The sequence below is a fragment of the Panthera pardus genome, unplaced genomic scaffold, assembly GCF_024362965.1.
Source record: "Panthera pardus isolate Hobbes unplaced genomic scaffold, ASM2436296v1 HiC_scaffold_8, whole genome shotgun sequence".
In the NCBI taxonomy this organism is placed as follows: Eukaryota; Metazoa; Chordata; class Mammalia; order Carnivora; family Felidae; genus Panthera; species Panthera pardus.
Window position 1 is genome coordinate 156,323,525 of NW_026527013.1, and position 26,864 is coordinate 156,350,388.

The 26,864-nt window shown below is 39.5% G+C and overlaps 1 protein-coding gene and 1 pseudogene across 1 annotated transcript; one reads left to right on the forward strand and one right to left on the reverse strand.

Annotated features, from left to right (window-relative positions):
* Window positions 1–26,864, reverse strand: part of LOC109269190 (olfactory receptor 2F1-like) — a 334,098-nt pseudogene that overhangs the window by 46,017 nt on the left and 261,217 nt on the right.
* Window positions 4,265–11,751, forward strand: PIP (prolactin induced protein). Its single transcript, XM_019453055.2, has 4 exons — window positions 4,265–4,412; window positions 6,441–6,549; window positions 10,859–10,973; window positions 11,527–11,751. The coding sequence occupies exons 1-4, from the start codon at window positions 4,318–4,320 to the stop codon at window positions 11,649–11,651; spliced, it is 444 nt and encodes a 147-aa protein (XP_019308600.1). The 5' UTR covers window positions 4,265–4,317; the 3' UTR covers window positions 11,652–11,751.

A 26,864-nucleotide genomic window follows, 5' to 3' on the forward strand; every position in this document is an offset into this window, starting at 1 on the left:
CTCTAACTCTCCTGACTCTCTCTTTCTCTTATAAGAATTTTTATAATTACAATGGGCCGACCCCAGGTAACCCAGGATAATCTCCCCATCTCAAGACCCTTAATTTAAAGATATCTAGAGAGTCCTTTTTGCCATATAAAGTAACATAGAGGCTCCAGGGATTAGAACACAGACTATCTGAGGTGCCATTATTCTGTCTACTACTCAGAATATATCCTCCAAACTTAATATAAATAAGCTAAAATCAATAATTTTAAAAATCCTATATTTTTATCTTGATTATTGTGATAGTATATCACAGGTATATGCATATATCCAAAACTCATCAAATTGTGTGTTTTAAATATGTGAAGTTTTTTTATAGATTAAACATACCTCACTAGAGCAGTTAGAAAAATCTTATATTTGGAAAATAAGGCCTATTTCTTTTTTTAATTTTTTTTTAATGTTTATTTATTTTTGAGAGAGACAGACAGAGTGTGAGCAGGGGAGGGGCAGAGAGAGAGAGGGAAACACAGAATCTAAAGCAGGCTCCAGGCTCTGAGCTGTCAGCACAGAGCCCGATGTGGGGCTCGAACTCACAAATCATGAGATCGTGAGATCGTGACGTGGGCTGAAGTTGTTCGCTTAACCGACTGAGCCACCCAGGTGTTCCCAGGCTACTTGATTTTTAACCCCAGCTCTGCCAGTTACTAACTTTGCAACCTTGAGCAATTTACTTTCTCTCTCTAGGCCTCAAATTCTTCATCCATAAAATGAGGATAATACTTAAGTTATATGATCTTTTAAGCAATAGATGAATTAATATGTTAACCACTTAGCAGAGAATCTGACTTATAGTGAGCACTGTATAAATATTTGCTCTCATTGTTGTTTTTGCTATTTGAAGAAGCTGTATACAATAATCCTAGGGTATGTGATTCTCAACGCAGTAGGAGACAAAAGGAGCAGAGCTCTACTTCTGCATCTTGTATAGCAGAAGGGAGGGTCGTATGTCAAAAGTACTCAGTGTACAAAAAGTGTTGAGAATGGGGAAACACCATGGTGTTGAATACAGTACACTGACAAGAGAGACAGGAGAAATCTCTAGTAGCTACCTTTAAGAGGAAAATGTGGGGATCAAGGAAGACACTAAGAAATGTGTCTGTGGACCATAATGTGTAAAACTTCTCCATACCCCCAAACTATAATTATAGTAAAGAACTTTTATATTATTCAAAACTTCTGAATCAAATTTGTATTTTTTTCATTTTTAGGTGTGTTTGCTTGGATGCTTTTTTTTTTAATGTTTATTTATTTTTTAGAGAGAGAGAGAGAGAGCAGGGAAGGGGCAGGTAGAGAAGGAAAAAGAGAATCCCAAGCAGGCTCTGTGCTGATAGCACAGAGCCTGACACAGAGCTTGAAGCCACAAACCATGAGATCATGACTTGAGTCGAAATCAAGAGTCAGACGCTTAATTGACTGAGCCACCCAGGTGCTCTGGATGCTTTTTAAAATCTATGGGAAGACAGAAATAGGTCTCATGACTGCCTGCTCCATTTAGGTTAACCCTATAACATACTTAGTTGTCCTCAATAAACAGAAACTAATATTAGAATTCTGATCACAGCCTATTAAATTTGTTATTTTGACTGCCTCCCCCATTATATTCTGTCTCATTCATTTCTGTATGCCCATCACCTTAAGCCTCTCTGTAAAGGTAGGTGCTTAATCAATATTTGTAGAATACATCAACTGAAGGAACTAGGTAGATGATGGGTAGAGAGATGAATTCATAAAAGAAAGGATGAATGCTAAGATTGTTACATCAACTTTATGGGAAAACACCCTAGAATGGTCAGCCATAGAAGATAAATGTGTACTTAGAGTAGGCCTTGTACTTACCTACTTTGGGACTCTATTAGTATTTGGGCATGCCTCATTGTGGCCTTGTCCTCACTGGTAGGCAATGGAGTAGTTAAAAGCTCAGGTTCTAGAGCCAGACTGCCTGCATTCAAATTCTGGTTTGTCCACATGTACCATAAAGTTAGTGATGTGAAGTCTTAGGGCCCCTTACTTACAACCTCTTCCAAAGCCCTGTGTATGTATTTCATATTTGAGAATTTGCATTCTATTTCTGAAACAGCCTCCCAATATTGTAAAACAAAACTTTCAGATTCTACAAAACGTGGATCCAACATTGGCTCCACCACTTACTGGCTCTGTGACTTGGGCTCAATATATTTATTTGCTATGTGCCTCCATTTCTCCATTTGTAAAATGGAATAAGCTGGCATCTACTTCATAGCATTGTTTTGAAAATTGAGTTAATACATGTGAAATGTTTAGCACAGTGTCAGGCACATAGTACACGTTCACTATGTATTGGCTTCTTTAAGTCCCTTTTGTGGTCATTCCTTATCTCCCTCTTGTGTGAGCCCTGTCAGACCTAGGATCACCTTTCTCTTCACAAATTTAGCCTGTGGCAAGTTTCTCTTTAATCCTTAATCCCTTCCCCTTGCTCCCGTACATTCTCTTTATGAGCTTCTTGAATTGTTTACAATCTGATTTTATCAATCTCTATTTGTTTTTTGAAACCTACTGGACCTGTTCATTACTTAGAGGACACGACAATTTCAGCTTCATTTTTCTCCCCCTGGGAGCCATCTGCTAGATCAGTTTCCTGAACAACAGCATGGAGAAGATGATATTATTCTCAAGCTTTTATCATAAATAACATTCTAAACACTTCCCTGCATACCATCTATAGAACTGCAACAATTACTTACATTCTATCTTCCCTCAGAAAACTTGGTCTTTCCAGATATATTAAACCCCATGAATACTGACGCCTCTTTGTCAACTGGGGAGACACATGGATTTTTGCTGGTGGACTTGCTTCATTCCTAAAACCAAGTTAAAACCAAGGTTTGCCTGATACTGTTCATCTCCATCCAGATCTTTGATGCAATGTGGGTAGGCATTGAAGAAACTATGTTACAGCAATCTATTGGCTTATTGGCCCCCAAATCATATCAGTTTCTAGAATAAATATCTATTGCTGATTTAGTCAAAATTACTTAACCAATATCTGCATACATTTACATCAAGCTAAAATACCCTGGAGTCCTATATTTGGACATACATGATGGAGTGAAAGATAAAATGTGGTCATTCCTACTAACCCTTAAGGCAGATTCACCATGTTCCATTATTCTGTGGATATCATTTTCCACAATACCCTTGACCAATGTGACCATCACTTTAAAAAATAATGATTTTTAAACTAATATATACTTAAATATCATCATGAAGTGCCTCTCCAAATTATGTTCAATAGACAATAATCTGTCTTATACCCCGGGATATTACCACCTAGTGAAGTGACACCAAAGAATGTTGAAGCCCAGCAAAAATGACATTAAGAATTCAGTACAACTTGCCTAGATGCCATATCTTCTCTACTCCACATTTGTCCTTCCCATCTGAAATGCCTGCTATATTGTGGGTTTAGAACCTGATTTCACCCCAAAGTTTCAAATACACTTGCAACCAATATGGGTTCCAACCCTTTCAACATTTATTGCCCTTTCCCAAACACCAGCTGTATTAGGATTCTCAAATAGAACCAATAGAGTGTGTGTGTGTGTGTGTGTGTGTGTGTGTGTGTGTGTGTGTGTGTGTGTGTTACAGTCTCTGAAATTAAGGATTCAACAATCACACACATCTTCATGTCACCCAGTTATATGGCCTTAATTCCCCATCATCCAGAGCAGCCCGCCTCTAGTTTTCTCCTCTCTTATGATTGGTGGTAACCCCTAGGAGAATCCTAATCACCCTAGCAGCCCTACAAAATTTTTTGAAGAACATCTCCTCTTGAACTTACCATAAGGGGATAGCAAAAGTTTCCTACAGCTGTGATCTGAAACCTGCTCCCCACAGCTGGGCTCTGCCTCTAGAGACTAGGGGAGCAGACTGTAGCTAAAGCTACATACAGCACGCATATGATTATGAGGGAAAAGAAAACATTTGCATAAGAGGGAAGAGCTTTTGAGGTCTTTTGAGGTCCTGGACACTCTGTGAAATTCTGACATACCAAGTAAATGAGGAAGGATAATCTCTTTTCTCAGACACTAACACTGTAGACGAATGTTGACTTTTTCCATAGGAAAACAAACTTCAGCTCAACAAGGAAAGATCGTGAGTGGGAAGGGTATTTGGGTAGTTGACCACAGGGATCCGCTTGGCAGCTCTCTCACTTGCTTGATCTGCATATAAGGAGGATGCTGGGCACCTGGGACTGTGTTCTCTAAGACGTCACATTCTGTCTCCTCCACCATGCACTTTCTCCAGCTCCTGTTCAGAGCCAGCTCTGCTGCCCTGCTCCTGGTTCTCTGTCTGCAGCTGGGGACCAACAAAGCTCAGGAAAACACGTGAGCCAAGCCTTTCTCTTCCTCACAAAAATCCTTTCAGGGAAGGATCTTATCTTAGCCTGAAAATCTCTATATCCTTTCCTGAAAACTTTTCAACTTTCCAGAACTCTGGTCCCAGAGACTCTCCTAAACCCCATTTCAAGTTCCACTTCTCTCCTCTTAGGAAGTCTCATAAACTATACTCATATTTCCACTGGGTTCTTCTAGGTTGTTCATGGAAATAAGTCTCCCAGTGTGCATATAGGCTATAAGTAACAATCAGTCTTGCTCTAGGGCTCTCATCCACATCCTGTCCATAGTCTACACCTTTGTCAGATTTCTGGTCAGTAAGCTTTACATTCTCACACCTTGCCTCCTAGAACAGCAGGTTTAGCAAGTCTGTGAGTTCTAGCGATAGCTTTAAGCAATGTTGGTAGGACTCACTAAAGGATCAGAGGCTCTGATCACTGATCCTTGACCCCATGGTCCAAGGTTGAGCCAGCCAAACAGCTTAGACATTCTTCCTATTCTGAAGCTCAAAGACAAAAGCAAGTACACACTCACCCACCACCTACACTAGGACCTGGGAACACAGGCTCAGAAGCCAAATTATTGAGGGTACATATTTGAAGGAAGCAGGAAAATTGGGGGAAATGAAGTAGGAAATGGAGCCAGGGTCTGGGAGAAGCAGGGACACTCAGCAAATCTAGGGGGTTTTCTCAACAAGAACAGGGTTTTGAATGCTGGGTTTTGGGACTGTGATTCTGATGGTACCCTCTGTGGCACAACCAGATGTCCTGTCCTGGAGTAAAACATTCAGAGTTTTGACAAGTTGGTAGAATGGAGCCCAATGTCCTAAGAAATTTTGAATGGGGACAGGTTCAGACACAGATATCACCCCATGTAGCCCTTTAGGGGGCAGCAAGTTGGTGAAATAAGCTGCACTAATTAGGGTGATCAGAATCCCTGTCTGCCCAGAAATTTCTCAGTGTTAGCACTAAAAGGCTGTCATCCCAAGAAGCTCCTCACTCCTGGGCAAGCTGATCTGATCACTCACTCTAGCTAAGCTGGTCATCTTATCACTCCTAAATTCATTTACAAATGAGAGGAATTTTGGAGGAATTTTGGAATTCCTGTACACTGAGCACTAGAGCAACTGGCACAAGAAATGCAATATCTCCAAAATCTGAGATGATTTACCATAGGAAAATGGGACTGTGAAGCATTGTAGCCAAAACCGTAAATTCCCTCCTGTCCCACCAATACCAAGGAGTTCAGCCAGGAGTTTCTGGGAGAAAGAAAGTAACTCTCCTAGTCTTGAACCCAGGTCTCCCTGATGAAGAAATCCTTGACTTCTCTCTGCTTCTATTTCCTTTTCCCATCAGATTGTGATATGTGGCTTAAAAGTAGGGTGGCATCTAAAGGCCTCAAACATGGCCATATGTCCAAATTATCTGCAGTGCTAAAGAAATACAAATACCTAGGCCCCACCAGGAATCAAAGAAGGATGATCTCAAGGATGACTCTAAAAATTCCTCCAGTGCATTGAGATGTTTTTGGTTTAACACGATTCTGTCTACATGGAATTTTCTAGTAATGATGACTTGAGCCTCCCCCACCCCACATTAGTGGACAGTCAACAGAACCCGAAGGATTTTATTAAGAAATGACATGTAATATTATACTTTTATTCCTTTTTTTTAAATTCATTTTTTGTCAGTGGAAAGAAAGACAATGCTCAATTTTAAATAAAGCATCAAAGCTGCTATATTAAACAAAACAAAGTCTTGTAGAAAACAACCAAAGCAAACAAGGATCAAAAATTTCCAGGGGTTCTTCATTATTGCACTATATGCTAAGTAACTTGGATGGAAATTAAAAAATAAAAATTAAAAAAAGTCCAGGGGTTCTGACGCTCAGCAATTGATTCAGCTCTCATTATCCCCTTTGCTTTACACCTTCCCTGTTGCTTACGCTCTGCTCATTGTGTGCTCCTCTCGTGCACGGGACAGATCTCTGATCTCTACCCTCCTTCCCTGTTCCCCAAAGCGGTCGAAAAGTGATAAAAATGGAGGTACAGATGCCCCGCAGAGCAAACGCAAGTGAAGAAATCACTGTGAAGATGAATGTTAAAACAGAACTGCTAGAATGTATGGTGGTAAGTAGAGGCCTGGAGTAGGGGGTGAACTCAAGACAAATCTGACTCCTTAGTTATGAATACAATTAGATTAATCTCTCCCTTTAATATCATGCATTATACTTAATAATATGATGAACTGCAATCCTCATGCTCCCAATTCTCATATATACTTGATCCTCAGAACAATCATCAGACCTCGGGGCAGATTACTATTCTCATTTTACAGATAAAGGAATCCGATCCTGAGGTGTAGGAAGGAAGAGAAGGAAAGAAGGAATGGGTAGTGAAGAAAAGCACAGCTAAGAGGGAGAAGAGAGGAAAAGCTTATGAGCTGGGAGAGAAGTGGTAAGAGTTCCTCCAAGGTCCGGAAGATGATTGTTTGAGAGGAGAGGTGGGGATAGGGGGTTCTCACAAGGAAAACTGCAACCCCATCCAGTGCATTGAGGCAGGTGGGCAGAAGAGATATGTTGCACAGAACACAAGGGATAAGATTTGCTCCTTGGCAGTGAACTCTGAGCAAAGGCTGCGTTGACCCCCCTCCCTCTGCCCTTTTGCTCTATCATCAGAAGTTCACTCCTGTTCCAGCCTCCTCTCCCCAACAAGGAGCCCACGCTGTCTTCTCCCCTTTCTCCAATTCGCAGTTGTGGGAGGGAGGTCCAATCCCTTTATTACATCAGAGGTTTTCAAATGGAAATGAGCATAAGTCTCACCTGTGCCTTATCACCAGCTGCTCTGGGCCACAAGGAGAAGGGACCCATGCAGGTTTAGGGCTTTTCCCCAGGGAAGAGTGTGTCCTTCTCTTCCCTGCCAGCAGTCTCCTCTCGTGTTGTCCCCCACACGCAATCTGCCCCTTGTTAGCTACCTCTGTTCTATGGCCAAAACCCAGGCGTTTCTCCCCTGCCTCCTTCTAGAAGTACACTCTCTCAGGCAGCGCATACATGAGTTTCCTAACTCAAATTAGATTTAAGTACAATGATTAAAAAGAAAACAGAATTGGAAGTATGAGAATTGTTATTCCTTAAAATATATTCTAGAAATGGCCCCATATCTGTAAGAGAAAGATTTCTGATCACTGAGCAAAGAACAAAATGGCTGCTTTGTCAAATTTGTCTGTTCACAGTCCAAGAATGTGAATACTGCATGTTAGCTGTGGGTGGGAGGGAGGCCACATCATAATTTCTCAATTTTGTGTTTTGTTTATCATAACGACTGATGACAAAAAGAATGAGAATGTGTGCATAAAGGTCTTGTGATAATGGTAGTTCCTGGTAATGATAGATAATGAAAGTCTGTTTCCACCCCTGAAAAAGTGATAGGTGTAAAAAAGTGTGCTTAATCAACAAAATCACACGTGAAATAATTTTGTGCTACTGTGATTCATAGGACTATGTTTTAAGAACAATGCTAATACATACAGAGAAAGACAGATACCATATGTTTTCACTCTTATGTGGATCCTGAGAAACTTAACAGAAGACCATGGGGGAGAGGGAGGGGGAAAAACATTACAGAGAGGGAAGGAGACAAACATTAACAGACTCTTAAAAACTGAGAATAAACTGAGGAGTGGGGGGAGAGGAAAGTGGGTGATGGGCATTGAGGAGGGCACCTGTTGGGATGAGCATTGGGTGTTGTATGGAAACCAATTTGACAATAAATTTCATATTAAAAAAATAATAAATAAAATAATAAAAGAACAATTTTTTAAAATAATTTTTAATGTTTATTCATTTTTCAGAGAGAGAGAGTGCAAGTGGGGGAAGGACAGAGAGAGAGGGAGACCCAGAATCCAAAGCAGGCTCCAGGCTCTGGGCTGTCACCACAGAGCCTCACACAGGGCTCGAACTCAGGAACCAAGAGATCATGACCTGAGCCAAAGTCGGATGCTCAACCAACTGAGCCACCTAGGCAATCTTTTTAAAACCTACCCAAGTACAAGGAATCTCATAGAATACATTGCAAATTAGAAAGAATTTTGTTAGTTCTGGTCAACCAATTTTTATTTGTAGCTTCCAATATAAAAAAATGTCTGGCTACAGAAACATCTTCAGATTTTTTTTAATTTAGGAAAATATAATTTTTATGTGTGAAGATTCTAATACCTAATCTTCATTTTCTAACAATTATAATGTTTTGCAAGTAAATTTTCGATCAAGTGAGGTATTAGGATCACAAATTTAAAATTAAAATAGATTATACCCTCAATCATGAATATAAAGATTGTATAATCTTTTAAGGTTGAAGAGAACTTGTAGCAAACCATAGTGCTTTGCTTAAACATTTGTGGTATGGGAGTGCCTGGGTGGCTCAGTCAGTTAAGTGTCGGACTTCAGCTCAGGTCATGATCTCATCATGGGTTTGAGCCTCACGTGGGGCTCTGTGCTGACAGCTCAGAGCCTGGAGCCTGCTTCAGATTCTGTCTCCCTCTCTGCCCCTCCCCACTCACACTGCCCCTCTCTCTCTCGCTCTCTCTCTCTCTGTCTGTCTTTCTCTCTCTCAAAAACTGAATAAACATAAAAAAAATTAAACATTTGTGGTATGGACCATTTTGTTGATCTCTTGAAGTCTAGGGAATGCTTATGAGGAAATTACTTTTAAATGTGTGAATAGGGGCACTTGGTTTGGCTCAGTCAGTTGAGCATCTGATTCTAGACATTAGCTCAGGTTGCAGTCCTGGGGTCGTGGAATTGAGCCCTGTATGGGGCTCCATGCTGAGTGTGGAGCCTGCTTGGGATTATTTCTCTCTCTCCTCTTGCCCCTCTCCCTGGCTGGTGCACTTGCTCTCTCTCTCTCTCTCTCTCTCTCTCTCTCAAAAAAAATAATAAATAAATAAATGTGTAAATAAAATGCATTGGACTACACAGGAAAACTACCATATTGAAAAACAAGTGATAATGATTATTAAAAATAAACTTTTGACACGGTACTGTTTACATTACTTTATTGACATATTAGCTAAAAAGGCAATACATTTAAAATATAGACAAGTTAAAATTTATCTTATAAAGATGATCTACATAACGGTTCTTGTTGCTCAGCCTGAATAAGTAGCTCCAACTGTACATTGGTTTTGACAAGTGAATTCCAGTGGCCTCTGACTTTTTGTTTTGAATATTCAAGTGTTGAAAATTCTGACTCATTAGGATAAACTGTTGTAAATGTCATAAGATATAAACCCCCAGCAAGAGTTTGTTTCTTGAAAGAAATGCCAGGATCTCCAAAATATTCTGAGTAAAATTCCAATGGGGAGAAAGCTGGAGTTCACCATTTAGAGCTGACAAGCTATTTTAGTGCACAGTTTCCAGTTACCTGGGCAAGCTTCAGGAGATGGGCAGATGGCCCCAGCCATGACCATGCAACCCCGTGATATAATGTCCCTGTGTTCAAGGTAGTGATGGATTCAGATAATAGTTTGAGATATATAAACCTGTAAAATGGTATGAACACATCTGTTTCCCTTCGTGATAAAATCACACACACTGCAAATGCCACTGAGGATCATTGATGACATAGTGGGAGGAAATGTTCAATTTCAGTGAGAGGTTAATAAAATAAAGATACAATTTCTTTCCATCTGAGTTCACAGACTCAGTGAATTCTATCCACAGACCCCCTGGGTCCATGGACTCCAGGGTAACACCCCTTGCTGAACACTAACCAGACAAAAGCTTCCTGACGCTGCTGAAACTTATGTATCAAGTTGCAAAGCCCTCTCAAGTTAAAAAAGGAAAAAGGAAATTTACCTTCAAGATTTCATCCGTTTATCTAACAGCCAAGTCTGGTAGGTGACTGTTTTCCTCTCACAACTGAGGAAAGAGAGACTGAGAGATGTCACTCCAATCATCAAAGGTCACAGAGTTGGGAGGAGCATAGTTCCAGGAGCAAGGTCCGGTTTTGGCCTCCACACCCAAGATCCAAGCTGTGGTAGCAGGCCATTCCTGAAAGCCCTAGCCAGGAAACCACAGCAAGCCTGCTCCTCAGATGAAGGCTGCCTCAGAGTGAGTTCTCCTTGCCCTGTCAATTCACTTACCTCTTCCCTTCGGAGCCCAGACCCATAGCACTAAAGCAGGACATGTTGCCAGAAAACCTTCTAACCTAGGCTTTAGCTCCTGAAAATGATAGACAAAAGAGGACTCCCCAGTGCTTCTGGTCTACATCTGTCCCTGCTCTTTGTGCATGAAAGATGTTCTCCTCCTCCTCCTCCTCCTCCTCCTCCTCCTCCTCTTCTGCCTCCTCCTTTTCCTCTTTCATGCTCTCTTGTCTTTCTTTCCCTTTCCCACTCCCCAGACTAACACTGGGTCCTCTCTGCCCACTTCTTCCTCCCCAGATTACATCTTACCTCAGAAGCAACATTACAATCCAAGGTCCTTTTAACTATCGTTTCACCACCTGCCTCTGTAAGAATGCTCCAAGAAATTTCTACTGGGACTTTCACATCAATGGTAAGTATAGGGTGGGGCACCTGGGTGGCTCAGTCACTTGAGTGTCTGACTTGGGGTCAGGTCAGGATCTCACTGTTTGTGGGTTCAAGCCCCGCATCGGGCTCTGTGCTGACAGCTCAGAGCCTGGACCCTGCTTTGGATTCTGTGTCTCCGTCTCTCTCTGTTCCTCCCCTACTCATGCTCTGTCTCTCTCTCAAAAATAAATGAACATTAAAAATTTTTAAAAAATAGTAAGCATAGGGGTCATCCAAGTGAAGAACTATCTACTAGGGTAGGGAAATCATAAAGAGAAATGTTACTCCAGATATGAAACAGAATGTCAGGGCAGAAGGGTGGAGGGAAAGGAGGGAAGGAAAAGGGAGAGTGGATGGGGACTATGCCCGGGTCTGAAAGGTGAGGGGTTGTATGAGAAAAGCTAACAAGGGAGATATATTTGCAGATGACTGGGGGGAAACTGGGTCCCAATAGAGAGGTTCCTGAAACTGGTAAAAAAAGCCAGAAAACTGGAGGTTACAGTGTTATCAGAGAAGATCTTTGTCCTTGTCTCTTTCAGAAACTGCAAAGATAGCAGCAGTGGCCCAAATTACTGCACAACTAGATATCTGCCCCAACAATGAGGCAGTGGTGCCCTTGGGACAAAAATATATTTATACCATTGGGACCATAACCGTAGGCTGATCTTGGTGGAAGCCCTTGTCTGCCCCCGAGGATGGTTCCTCTACAGAAATTGGGCTGGAGTATCTGTTGTGGTCTGTAAAATAAACTTCTCATAAGCTTCTCTGTTTTCTGTGTCTTCCCTTCCAAATCTGTCCCAGAGGAGCCTCGGAGCACCCAGAATATCTGGAACTTTGTTCTTTCAAAGAACTGTTACTGAAGAGAGTTTATGGTTTCTCATTGTCCATTGGTATGAAGAGGGAGAGATGAAGAAATAGAGACAGGTCACAGAATCAGAAATTCCCTGGGCTCCCAAATATGATGCCCCTTCCCTGTACCCATGCCCTGTGCTTCCTTACTGTAGGGAAAAACTCAGAAAGCTAGGGAATGCCAAATGTTTGTGGGAAATGAGGGTCAATGGGGCCATTAGGCACAGCTGGTTAACACAGCACCAGGGTAAAAATGTGAATGTGTATGAATGCCTGCCCAGCCAGACAAACATAAACTACTCTTGATCTTTTCTTTCTCATTGATTTTTCCTGATGAAAAAAAAAGGGGGGGGGGGCATTTATCATATCAATAGCCACAGAGCAAGTGTCAGAGACTATGCTCATCTATTCTTGTAAAGATACCACATCTGACAAAGCAGCCGTCAAGGGATTTTTTGTTTGTCTGTTAGACGATTCCAGGGTCCCACCCTCCCAATAGCACATTCCTTCCTGTTTTACCAAAGGGTATGTCTTCAGATCCAGGAGGCATGAAGAGCCCCCAACAAAATCACCCCAATAAGGTCCACACAAAGACACATAGTAACTAAAATGACCAAAGTAGTGATAAACAGAGAAGTTTAAAAGCAGTAAGAAAAAAGAAAAACAGTTACGTACAAGATAAACCCCATCAGGCTATCAGCTGAGTTTTCAGCACCCCGCAGGCAAGAAGGGAGCGCCATGATATATTCAAAGTGCTAAAAGGAAAAAAACCTGTAGCCAAGAATACTCTATCCAGCAAGGCTATCATTCAGAATAGGAAGAGGGCTAAAGAGTTCCTAGACAAACAAAAGTTAAAGGAATTCATGACCATTAAACCTACGAGAAATGTTAAAGGGGACTTTTTAAGTGGAAAGGAAAGACCATAAGCAAGAATGAGGAAAATAGAAAGAAAAAAAGCAGTGAAATTAAGTATATCTATAAAAATCAGTCAAGGGAATCACAAAATAAAAGGATGTAAAGTATGCCACCATACACCTAAAATGTAAGGAATGACAATTTAGTGTTTTTAGAATGGTTTTACACTTAAACAACCATAAACTTTATAGACTGCTATGTGCATAATATGTTATATATAAACCTAATAGTAACTACAAATCAAAACTTGGTAATAGATATGCCAAAAATAAAGAGAAAGGAATCCAAGAAACTAAAGAAAGCCAGCAAACCATGAGAGAAGACAGCAATAGAAAAGAATAGAGAAGAACTACAAAAACAACCATAAAACAACTAACAAAATGGCAATTAGTATATACCTATCAATAACCACCTTGAATATAAATAGACTAAACACTCCATTTAAACTCCAATCAAAGAACACAGGGAGATACAATGAATAAAAAAGCAAGACCCTTGTATATGCTGCCTACAAGAGACTTATTTCAGATCTAAAGACACATGCACATTGAAAGTGAAGGGATGAAAAAGCATTTATCATGCAAATGGAGGTGGGGCAGATTTCAAGACAAAACATCCATGTTAGGTACATGGTCTCTAGGTAAAAAAAATTTTGCTCTTTTCTAACAAAGTTCAGAGGTTCAGACTTATCTTGAGATCAATGTTTTCATTTGTATCTACATAAACTCTCTATCCCAAGTCTCAGAATCTGTTTATTCCTTATGAGGGTCCTGACTTTATCATAGGAATCTTGCTAGTGTTGTAAATCAGTCCTTTTTAAACCTGCCATCATTGCAGTGAAATCGCAAGCCTGATTCTCAGTACAGCTGATTTTCTTTTTTTTTTTTTTTTAACTAATTTATTGTCAAATTGGCTAACATACAGTGTGTAAAGTGTGCTCTTGGTTTTAGGGGTAGATTCCCATGGTTCATTGCTTACATACAGCATCCAGTGCTCATCCCAACAAGTGCCCTCCTCAATGCCCATCACCCATGTTCCCCTCTCCCCCACCCCCCCACCATCAACCCTCAGTTTTTGCCTCCCTCCTTCTCTGTAACTATTCTTCCCCTTCCCTTCCCCCATGGTCTTCTGTTAAGTTTCTCAATATTCACATGTGAGTAAAAACATATGATATCTGTCTTTCTCTGACTGACTTATTTGACTCAGCATAATACCTTCCAGTTCCATCCACTTTCCTGCAAATGGCATGATTTCATTCTTTCTTATTGCTAAGTAGTATTCCATTGTATATTTAAACCACATCTTCTTTATCCATTCATCAGTTGATGGACATTTGGCTTTTTCCATAATTTAGCTATTGTTGAAAGTGAGCACAGCTGATTTTCATTAAGTATGCTGAAAATTGCAAAAGAAGAGGATGTCTTTATGCTGCACTAAAGACTTTCTCATGTTGACACCAATCCTGAGTTGGTCATTGACCTGCCTGACCTTGTTGTTTCTTCTGGGTTTTTTTCTAGGCCAAGAGCTCCAGATATCCAATGCCACAACCCTTATCATTACTCTTATCCACATATTATTCAAACATGACCTACATCCCATCTCAATTTATCAAAAGTTAAAGTCTAAATATTTTTTTAATGTTGATTATTTATTTTTGAGAGAGGGACAGAGTGCAAGTGGGGCAGGGGCAGAGGAAGAGGGAGACACAGAATCCAAAGCAGGCTCCAGGCTCTGAGCTGTCAACACAGGTGCCCAACACGAGGCTTGAACCCACAGACCATGAGATCATGACCTGAGCTGAAGTCAGACGCTCAACCGACTGAGCCACCCAGGTGCCCCTAAAGTCTAAATATCCTGTTACTACAGTGTGCCGGGAGCTATCCCCCACCTCACTTAATACCTGCAGTGGAGTCTTTGTGACTCTATAGTATATGGACTGATTCAACTCTGGAATCCCACTTTCAGTCGGGAAATACATGAAAAAGAAGAAAGTGCAGGGTGAGCTAATGATGGGTTTCCACTGTGGATAGTTGGAACCCAAGTATTCTGGAATCTCTGAGGTTGTCCCCCTTGAAGGAGTTGGGGTATTTTTCCATTGGCTCCCCTCCATTATTGTTTGGTAGCTGTTTTCCCAGAGGATTGACTCCCAGGCACACGATGCCATGTGTTTCAAGAGATACCCCAAGGATGAAGTGGCAGGTGTCTGAAGCAAAAAGCCTTACATTTACCTGTCTTGTCCCTATCCCTCAGACTTTATTTCTGTGTGCTCTGAACAACTTCACCAGCCATTATTTATGTGTTGGAAAAACTCGATTTTTCACCTACATAGGAAAAAAACAGATTTTCCCTACTGTGTTTTCCTCCTGTATGTCTTCTTTACTTCTACACTACTACCACACTCACACAGAACACTTCTAGTCACCAAATGTGGAGAGGGGGGATTCCCCCCACCAAGAAATTCTCTGTAACACCGGCTGGGTGCTCTACAATTCAACTTAATTCTGACACTATCTACCCAGAAATAGCATCGAAGCCCATACGTCAAGTGACCAGTCCCAACAAGGCTGCCCCCTCCACTTCAGATGCAGTCACAAGTTCAGGTTGTCACCTGGGCTCCTAAGCAAGCAGCTGTAAGTCATAAATCCCCCATGACCCCCTTCTCAGGTTCAATTAATTTGCTAGAGCAGCTCACAGAACTCAGGAAAACACTTTACTTATACTTTACCGTTTATTATAAGAGCATACGTTAAAGGATAGAGATGAACGTCCAGATGTTAGAGGTGTGGAAGGCAAGGTATGCGAGAAGGGGCACGGAACTTCCATGCCCTCTCCGGAGTGCCTCTCTCCCAGAACCTCTACATGTTCACCAGCCTGGAAGATCTCCAAACCCTGTCCTTGTGGGTTTTTATGGAAGCTTCACTACATAGTCATGGTTCATTAAATCATTGGCCATTAGTGATTAAGGGCCTCTCTCCCCCCCTAGAGACGGGAGGAAAGAGGGAAGCTAAAAGTTCCAACCTCCCAATCACAAGGTTTCAGTTCTCCTGGCTACCAGCCCCCCATCCTTAGAGGCTTTCCAAACATCACCTCATTAACCTAATAAAAGACCTTTATCACTCTCATCACAAGAAATTCCAAAGGTTTGAGGAGCTGTGAGCCAGAAATAGTGGATGGACAAAGACAAAATATATATTAGAAATACATTTTGGTCATCCAAATGGCCAAATATATGTTTCTTATAAATCACAATATCGTGATCTGTATCTCTTTGCTGGTGGTCTTCTTTCAGAAATATGGAAGACCACTCTGTCCACACACATGGCAGGTTGGAAAAGCAGCGTGGGGATGGGAGCACCAAAAACCTTGAGGAGCAACCCTCAACCCATGACATGGAAATTGGCATGGATATACCCAAGTTATTACGTCTCTGGAGTGTAATACTTATGAGGCATGCGTTTTAACCGTCTGCCAGAGATCTCCCTCAGGATTAAGCTTGTCTTCCACTCTGACAACTTGGCTTAATAATGTACCCTTTATTTATTATGTTCCCCTGAGCATATCAACACACACACTCTCCTGCGCATGTTTCCTAAATTTTTCAAAAAACCAAAAAACACTTCCATTCAAATCTTTGCCTCAAAGTCTGCCCCTGAGGGAACACAAACTAAGATGAATTTTTCCGGGTGTTTAAGAATAGTGATTGCTGGGGCACCTGGGTGGCTCAGTCAGTTGAGTGTCTTTTTTTTTCTTTTATTAATTTCATTTTTTTAAATATAATTTATTGTCAAATTGGCTCATGTTCCCAGGGTCGTGGGATCAAGCCCCGCATTGGGCTCTGCACTGAGCTTGGGGCCTGCGTAAGATATTCTCTCTCTCTCTCTCTCTCTCTCTTGCTTCGGATTCTGTGTCTCCCTCTCTCTCTGCCCCTCCCCCACTTGTACTCTGTCTCTCCCTCTCTCTCTCAAAAATAAATAAAAATTTAAAAAGATTTTAAAAAAAGATTCTCTCTCTCTTACTCTGCCTCTCTCTCTCTCTCTCTCTCTCAAATTAAAAAAAAAAAAACAGTGATTGCTGAGGAAATACATCTGTAGCACCAACAGCAACTCCCACAGAAAGGAAGGGAAGAAAAAGAACACTGTTATATCATATCAGATAGCAATGGCATAAAATGGTTCTAAAACATTTTGATATATCTCTTTTGGTATAGCCACTTTAGCTAAGGTCATATTTTAATGGGACCTAACAACAAAATCGAAATAAAACACTAAACTTTTTGTCAAGTGTTAGGGTCCAAAATGGGGTGAGGGTTAAAAAGGAGATATCATCTTGAAGGAAAACTACATGCAACCAGCAGCCAAATGGTTACCCAAAATATACACATTAGAAATGGCCACAAATCACAGAACCAAAGCACCTGCAATACCAACAAAATCAACACCAGGCAACAATTGTAGTTCTGGATTGGGAAATCAGAGGACCAGGAAAAGGTGACTTAAACACCACATGCTAGATGGGGAGTGGGGGATCATGGAGAGAGGAGAGATTCCCCTGGTTCAAGATGAAACTGCAAAGCCAAACTGCAAACACATAAAGAAACTAATCATCAGGCTTAGAGTTTCAGTTAAGCAAGATGAGTAAGTTCAAGAGTTCTGGATTGTACCTATAATCAACAATACTGTACCGTACATTTAAAAATTTGTTAAAAGGTTGATCTCATGTTAAGTATTCTTGCTACAAGAAAATAAAAATTTTTTAAAAAGAAATCTAATGACAATCTACTATTAAACTAATAGAACAGTCTTAAAAGAGGCAAAAAATTTTAGAGGCAGAAATGAAACAATGAGAAATAAATAGAAGTAACCAATTAGAAACCTTGCAAAGGAAAAATATACTCACTGAAGCATTTTAAGGTGCAAAGAAAAATTAATAAACTGAAATGGACCCAATGAATAAAATATTTGTAAATTAGAAGATAATGTTGAAGAATTCATCTCAAGTTAGAGAAGAGCTCTATGAACATATTAGTTCGTGCCTTTTGCTCCAGAGCCCTGTGCAATTTATCTTTTGTCCCATATTTGAAATTTTTAATTAGTTGCATTAAAACATGCCAGGATGGGTTTGACACTTTCACTTAGTACTCCAACTTCTGCCCAGGTCTTCTCTAATAGTATGTGAGATGCTCCACTAAAAACCCAGCTGGCTTTTCCCCACACATTTCAGAAACCAGTGGGTCTAATACTTACTCTTTTGAAGGACAGTGTCCAGGGAACTTACTGCAAAAACAAGGTGCCCTCATTAGTGAGTGGCTTGGGCCCCCTGTCTCCTTCCAGCCTCAGAAGTTACTAAAAAGGCAAAAAAGATGCCATTCTTGCCAGCTCCACCCACAAGCAGGGCAAAATTTGAGATTTGCATGAAGCCTGTGGGTCACCAGTTGGTGAGAACAATGAGGAATGCAAGAAGTTATAGCTTAGGTGAAAAGTGTTTAAGAAATAGAGACTGACCAGTCCTATCATAGAGTATGTAGAGAGTGGTCTGAATGAATGTTCCTGATACGGTACTTTGCATTTGTTTGTGTGTGGTGTAAATCTACAACTACTTATTTGCTTTATAATTTGAACTTTAGTGATAAACCTGTTGGCCTAAGTGGACTCAGAAAAAAAATGTATGATAATAAAAAAATTAAGTACTCAATTTTTATTTCTCAAGAAAGTTGATGATGAATATGCTTGTCGTCATTTACCATCTATTGTGCAGACTACAATAATATTGGTGACCACATGAAAACCCTAGACCTAAGTCTACTTCAAAAGTTAGTTGTTACTGGGCACCTGGATGACTCAGTCAGTTAAGCCTCTGACTTCAGCTCGGGTCATGATCTCACGGTTTGTGGGTTCCAGCCCGGTGTCAGGCTTCCTACTGACAGCTTGGAGCCTGGATCCTGCTTCGGATTCTGTGTCTCCCTCTCTCTCTGCCCCTCCCCTCCTCATGCTGTCTCTTTCTCTCAAAAATAAATAAACATTAAAAAAAAAAAAAAAACTAAAGAACGGGTTGCCTGGGTGGCTCAGTCAGTTGAACATCTGACTTCGGCTTGGGTCATGATCTCACAGCTGTGAGTTCGAGCCCCGCGTCGGCTCTGTGCTGACACCTCGGAGCCTGGATCCTGCTTTGGATTCTGTGTCTCCCTCTCTTTCTGTCCCTCCCCCACTCACCCTCTGTCTCTTTCTTTCTCAAAAATAAATAAATATTTAAAAAAAAAAAGTTAGTTGTTACTTTTAAAAGACTAGACCTAAAGATGACATTAATGTACTTCTGTAGAAGGTGCATTTCATTCATATCTCTCAGTAAAGCACGACCTTTCATTTTGGTCAAATGCCTTTAGCTAGATTAAGAAAAAGAGACCAAATAAAATCAGAAATGAATGAGGAGATATTACAGCTGTTACCACAGAAATACAAAGAATCATAAGAGACTATCATGAACAAGTATATGCCAACAACCTGAATAAACTAGGAGAAAATGGATAAATTCCTAGAACCATATAATCTACCAAGGCTGAATCATAAATAAATAGAAAATATGAATGGGATCAATAACAAGTAAGGAGATTGAATAAGTAATCAAAACAAATAAAAGCCCAGGACCAGATGGCTTCACTGGTGGCTTCTATGATATAAAGAAGAATTAATGCCAATCCTTGTCAAACTCTTCAAAAAAACTGAAGACGAGGGAACACTTTCAAACTCATTTTGTGAGGTTAGCATTAGTCTAATAAAGCCAAAGACACTATAACAAAACTATAAGCCAATATCTCTGGTGAACATAGATACAAAAATCGTCAACAGAACACTAGCCAACCAAATTCAATAACTTATTAAAAGAATCGTACACTATAAGCAAATGGACTTATCCTTGGGACGCAAAGATAATTCAACATAGGCAAATCAATCACGGTGGTACGCCACATTAACAGAATGAAGGATAAAAATTATATGATCATCTCAATAGATGCAGAAAAAGCATCTGATCAAGTTCAACAATTTTTCATCATAAAAACACTCAACAAATTGGGTTTAGAAGGAATGTATCTCAACATAGCAAAAGCCATACATGACAAGCCCACAGCTAACATCATACTCAACAGTAAAAAACCAAGTTTTTCCTCTAAGATCAGGAACGATACAAAGATTTTCAACTCTCACGACTTCTATTGAACATAGGACTGGAAGCCCTAGCCACAGCAATCAGGCAAGAAATAAAAGGTATCCAAATCAAAAAGGAAGAAGTAAACTGCCAACATCTACATTTTCATGTTTTTTGTGCATATACCAAAAAGGAATTGAAAGCCATTCATGCTGAGTCCATTAACAGAAGAAAATTCCCAGTAATATGACCTTAGTTTTACAACAGTTTTATCAGTCTTTCAAATAGAGGCATCGGTTAATTCAAACAATAGATTGTGTTCACCCAATTCATGAATTAAAAAAGTGAAGCTTTTGGAAGTTCTTTCTGTTTGAAGATGAAATAGCTGACATGTTGGTGTGTGCTACAAACTCATTTAAAAAGGTAAACATTGAAAATAAAAATTATTTGTTTGGTAGTTCACAATATGAACACAAATTTTAGTAGAGGACAGTGTCACATTAAAAGCAAATATTCTCAGGATGCCTGGGTGGCTATCAGTTAAGCCTCCGACTTCTGCTCAGGTCATGATCTCATGGTTGGGTCGTGAATTTGAGCCCCACATCAGGCTGTCAATGCCCACTTCAGGTCCTCTGTTCCCCCTCTCTCTCGGCATCTCTCCCACTTGTACTCGCTCTCTCTCTCTCTCTCAAAAATAAACATTAAAACATTTTAAATAAAAAAAGAAATCTGTGAATCAGAAAGATAATTGGAATTGTGGTACAAGCATAATTTAAATAGCATTCAAAGAAGCGGACCTACTTTACCAATCAAAATAGAAGCTGTAGCTGACAAGCTTTGCAAATATTTTCTTATACAAGCAGAATAACTGACCTACAAAATTTCCATGATGTGTCTCCTATTGGATACCAAAAAGTACTTCGGCATGGCACTACACACTTTCTCCCATCGCTTCTTCTCATTAGTCGTACTTCAGGTATGTTCAAACCTTTGAAAAACTGTTTTATAGATGAACCTAACTAAGTTTCCCACAATTATATTGAACGTTTTGGTAAACAGTTCCTGTCAGTTCTGATTACAGTAGCCTCCCCTTATCCTTGGTTTCACTTTCTGTGGTGATATCAAGAGTCAGGCGCTCAACCGAGTCACCCAGGTGCCCCAATAATCCAAGTTTTAAACATAGGGAGCAGAAAACATTTCAGTTTTTAAAACTTTTAGTAAGTTACAATGATTGGAAAACAACTCATAAATAGGAAAACATTGACATTGATCCCTACACAAGAAAGGACAGAAAGAAAAAGAAACTAAACAAAATAAACTATGAGTGCTCAATGGTACAGAAAATTTAATTTTAAAATTTAAAAACTGTGCTTTAAAACACCTCAGTTTCAAGGTGCCTGGATGGCTCAGTTGGTTAGGCATCCGACTACAGCTCAGGTCGTGATCTCACAGTTCCTGAGCTCAAGCCCTAAGCCCCACCCCACCCCCACTGGGCTCTGCGCTGACAGCTCAGAGCCTGCCTAGAATTCTGTCTCCCTCTCTCTCTCTGCCCCTCCTCCACTCATGTGCTCATTCTCTCTCTCTCTCTGGAAAATAAATAAACATCTATAAATAAATAAATAAATAAATAAATAAATAAATAAATACCTCAACTTCTAGAACAAATATTTTGATAGTTATTATTTTTAATTGGGTAAATGTACATTCTGTATTACAATGTTACAATGAAATAAAATTGAGAATTATGCAGGATTTAAAACTGGTAAAATATTCAGAAGAATCATGGACATGGAAAATGTATTTGAGTTTCATCTTGTAAAATATTTTGAAGAACGATTTTTTGAAAGGAAGCTAAAATATTTACAAAGTTCTAACTAAAAAAGTTAGTATTGAGAATATCATCTGTTTAACAAAATTTTCTCAGCATGTACTAATTATATCAACACCTGTGAAGACTATTTTCTTAATAAAGAAGAGTCCATTGAAGAGTCAACAATTTCAAATGCATTAGCCATAAAATGCAACTATGAATAACACTGCAGGTAATTTTATGAAGATAAGAGCGATAATAAGAGGTATTGAAAAACATGTTATTCAGAACACTATCAGTGATATGGTATTGGAAATAAATGTGACTAAAAAATTTATTAAAGTACATGAATTTATAACAGAAAAGTTGTCTATTTGCATTTTTTTAAATGTTCAGTTAGTCAGTACAAGAAAGTAGTTTTAATTTTGCTCTAGAGATCAAGGATATATGGTTTTGTTTTTGTTTTTGTTTTTGTTTTTTTAATATATGAAATTTATTGTCAAATTGGTTTCCATACAACACCCAGTGCTCATCCCAAAAGGTGCCCTCCTCAATACCCATGACCCACCCTCCCCTCCCTCCCACCCCCCATCAACCCTCAGTTTGTTCTCAGTTTTTAAGAGTCTCTTATGCTTTGGCTCTCTCCCACTCTAACCTCTTTTTTTTTTTTTTCCTTCCCCTCCCCCATGGGTTTCTGTTAAGTTTCTCAGGATCCACATAAGAGTGAAACCATATGGTATCTGTCTTTCTCTGTATGGCTTATTTCACTTAGCATCACACTCTCCAGTTCCATCCACGTTGCTACAAAAGGCCATAATTCATTCTTTCTCATTGCCACGTAGTATTCCATTGTGTATATAAACCACAATTTCTTTAAAGGATATATGGTTTTTAGAAAGACTTTTAATTGAAGTATAGTTGACATGCAGTGTCATATAAGTTACAGGTTTACAACAAGGTGATTCGACAGTTCCACATGTTGTGCAGTGCTCACCATGAAAAGTATAGTTACCATCTGTCACCATATAGAATTATTACAATGTTATTGACTATATTTTTTATGCTGTATTTTTCATCCTCTTGACTAAGTTATTTTATAACTGGAAGCTTGTACCTTTTAAACATCTTCGTCTATTTTACCAATCCTTCTACCCCCTTCCCATCTGACAACCACGAGTTTGTTCTCTGTATTTATGAGTCTGTTTCTGAAAGTGAAATCATATGATATTTGTCTTTCTCTGTCTGGCTTATTTCACTTAACATAGTATCTTCTAGGTCTATCCATATTGACACAAATGGCAGGATTTCATTCTATTTTATATGGCTGCATTATATATGTATATATATATACACACACACACACACACACACACATACATATATATACACATATATACATGTATATATACTGTATATGTATATATATGTGTGTGTGTATATATATATATATATATATGTATATACAATATATATACCCATCCATTGATAGATATCTTGGCTACTATAAATAATACTGCAATAAACATAGGGAAACATATATCTTTTCAAATTAGTGTTTTCATTTTCTTTGGTAAATACCCAACAGTGGAATTACTGGATCTTATGGTATTTCTAGTTTTGATTTTTTGAGGAACCTCCATACTATTTTCCATAATGGCTACACCAATTTACATTTCCACCAACAGTGCACCGTATTTTTATTATTTTCTTAATACTTACTTATTCATTTTGAGGGAGAGAGTGAGCAGTGGAGAGGCAGAGAGAAAGGGAGAGAGAGAATTCCAAGCAGACTCCATACTGTCAGCAGAGAGCTTGACCCAAGTGTTGATTTCACCAAATGTAGGATCATGGCATGAGCTGAAATCAAGAGTCAGACACTTAACCAACTGAGCCACCCAGGCACCCCACCACATTTAAAAAATATTTTTCGAATAGATCTATTTTACCAGTCTACCAACAAATAATAAAAATTTTCAGCCAATAAATTCAGATTTACTAACTGTATAATCACTGTAGTGCCCTTTTTCATTCCCAAAACTGTCTCATTTGCATGATAAATTACACGGTTACCCTAAATGGAATGCAGAATAAGGAGACAGAAATACTAAAAACTTGCAATAATTATAAAGAAAACCAGGTTTAATATGAATTCCAGGGGAGCCTGGGTGGCTCAGTTGGCTAAGCCTCTGATGTCAGCTCAGGTCATGATCTCCCGGTTCATGAGTTCGAGCCCAGCGTTGGGCTCTGTGCTGACAGCTCAGAGCCTGGAGCCTGCTTCAGATTTTGTGTTTCTGTCTCTCTGTCCCTCCCCCACTTGCATTCTATCTCTCTTTCAAAAATAAATAAACATTAATTAAAAAAAAAAAAAAAAAGGAATTCCAGATGAGGAGAATGAAAGAAAAGTCTGAAAGACATTTTTAAATATTTAAAGATATTGCTAAAATTTACCAGTTTTTAAAAATGTATAAAATGTCATATTTAGGACCCTTTCTGAATGCCAAGCAAGACATATTTAAAAGTAATAATAGGGGCACATGGATGGCTCAGTAGGTTAAGCATCGGACTTCAGCGCAGGTCATGATCTCACCATTTGTGGGTTTGGGCCCCACATCAGGCTCTGGGTTGACAGCTCAGAGCCTGGAGCCTACTTCGGATTCTGGATCTCCTTCTCTCTCTCTGCCTCTCCCCTGCTTGCACTCTGTCTCTCTCTCTTTCCCAAAAATAAATAAACATTAAAAATTTTTTTGTAATAATAATAATAAAAGTCCAGTTTAGCCACATAGTAGAAAAATACAGAAAATTTAAAAATATAGTCTTTTTTATTTTTGCAAGAGTGAAAGCGAGCACACAAGAAAGTGCAAGCAGGGGAGGACAGAGAGAAAGAGAGAGCAAGAATCCCAGGTAGGCTCTATGCCCAGCACAGAGCCCTATGGAGGCTCCATCTCACAACCGTGAGGTCACGCCTGAGTCAAAATCAAGAGTCAGATGCTTAACAACTGAGCCACTCAGGTGCCCCTAAAAAGAGATAATCTTAAAACTCTCAAAGATACAACAAAAATGATAATATTAAAGAATAACAGTATATTTCTCATCAACAATAATAAATACCAGAAATAAGAAACTAACAAATCCAAATATTCAAAGTGCTGAGAGAAAATCACTGTCAAACTAGAATTTTTTACCTAGTCAAAATCTTATTAAAATAAGAGCAAAATAAAAATATATTCAGACATCCAAAAACTAAGACAACCTCACTCATAGAGAAACAGTCATCCAAAGATTAATAGAGAGTTGCTGAAAGTCTTTACCAAGAAACACAAGATCAAATCAAAGAGAAGGATTAACTTAGAGGAAATAGACAGTATGTCAGAAGATGAAAACTTCAAAAGACAATTAAAAACACCTTCATACATATAGCAAGAACAGGGCATTATTAAAAAGGAATATTAGAGGGGTGCCTGGGTGGCTCAGTTGGTTGGGTGACTGATTTCAGCTCAGGTCATGATCTCACAGTTTGTGAGTTCGAGCCCCGCGTCGGGCTCTGTGCTGACAGCTCAGAGCCTGGAGCCTGTTTCGGATTCTGTGTCTCCTTCTCTCTCTACCCCTCCCCTGCTCACGCTCTGTGTCTCTCTGTCTCTCAATAATAAATAAACATTAAATTTTTTTTTTTAATTTAAAAAAAAGGAATATTAGAGGGGAGAAAGAGACATATGGAAGTTTAAAAAACAATAGTAGAAATGAAAACATTCAATGGAATGGTTGGAAGAAAAAGTCAAGGAAATCTCTCAGAAATTAGAATTGAAAGGGCGGGCCTACGCCCTCCGACTCCATCTTGTTCTGTGTCCTTCACCTTGACCACGCCTCCTCCCCTTGAGTAACCTCCCGCTCACCCGTTCAAACTTCCCAATCAAAACACGCCCGGCGACCTGCGTAACAGGACTCCGACCCTTCCCCAGCCAATCGGCTGAGGCCACAGCCATTACCTCACCAACTGCCCCTAGGCCCCAATAAAACCTTTGTCCTTTTGAAACTCGCTCTCTCTCCCCGGTATCTCACCGCTGCGTCGGTGCAGGTAGGGGATTGAGCTCGAGCTAGCTCGAATAAAGGCTCTTTGCTTTTGCATCGGACTCGGCTCCCTGGTGGTCTTTGGGGATCACGAATTTTGGGCATAACAAGAATAAAATGCTAAAGAGATGAAAAAAATGTTAAAGTCCAACCACAAATATTAGGAATTCAGAAAAGAAAGAAGGGAGAAAAAAAGTAAAAGGAATCAATAAATTGATAATTGACATACTGCCCAAATTGGAAGATGTGATTTTCCAGATTGAAATCCCAATCCAGTTAGTAAAATAGACATCCAGCAAAAGATATCATTATGAAAATTCAGGATAGTGTAGACAAAGAGAAGGTATTTTGTGCCTCCAGAGAAAGAGACGTTAAGTTACATGTAAAGGAACAAAATTGTGATTAGACTCTTCAATGGCAATGGCTGAGGAATTCAATTCACAGCCATAACATTCATTGGTTGGGAAGTTAGAATAAAGATATTTTTTGACATGCAAATTTAAAGAAGTGCTCCACCAAATTAAGGGAGTAAACCAAGAAAACCAGACAACAGGGAATTCACCATAAGACAAAAGTAAAGAGACTCACCAGGATAATAGAGAAGGGAGAGTCTAAAATAGCGAGAGGGCAGCAGGCCTCCAGAGGTCTCCAAACCTGTCTAGTTTGGAGTAGATAGAAAGGATCAACTAGTTATGTCTACAAGACATAGAATATCTGATATGGCTGAGCATATTGAAAAAATATTTAGAAAATCAGGATCAAAGTTGGGATGAGTTGATGACAAATACGTAAAAAACTAAGCAACAAATTTTCTTTCAATTGCTCTAGGGAGACCAAAAATCTGCATATAAAACAAAAAGTAATCACAAGGTATCACCTGAGGCTCAACTACAAACTTTATTTGCATTGTCATAGTGATGTAAATATCAGACATTGTATTAACCACTTATTATATATATAATGTATGGGAGGCATGAGGGACCGGAAGAATGTGTGAGTGTGGGTGTAGGAAGCTGCTATGTGGAGAGTGAAATAGAGCTAAACCCTCATCTTGCAAAGTGGGAAGTCAAAAGAAAATGACCAAAACTAGAAAAAAAA

What these genes read in the sequence shown, in the direction of transcription:
- PIP (XM_019453055.2), top strand. Translation starts at nt 4,318, where the DNA reads ATGCACTTTCTCCAGCTCCTGTTCAGAGCCAGCTCTGCTGCCCTGCTC. An exon ending in AACAAAGCTCAGGAAAACAC is followed by an intron (nt 4,413 to 6,440) that starts GTGAGCCAAGCC and finishes TGTTCCCCAAAG; the next exon opens with CGGTCGAAAAGTGATAAAAA. An exon ending in AACTGCTAGAATGTATGGTG is followed by an intron (nt 6,550 to 10,858) that starts GTAAGTAGAGGC and finishes CTTCCTCCCCAG; the next exon opens with ATTACATCTTACCTCAGAAG.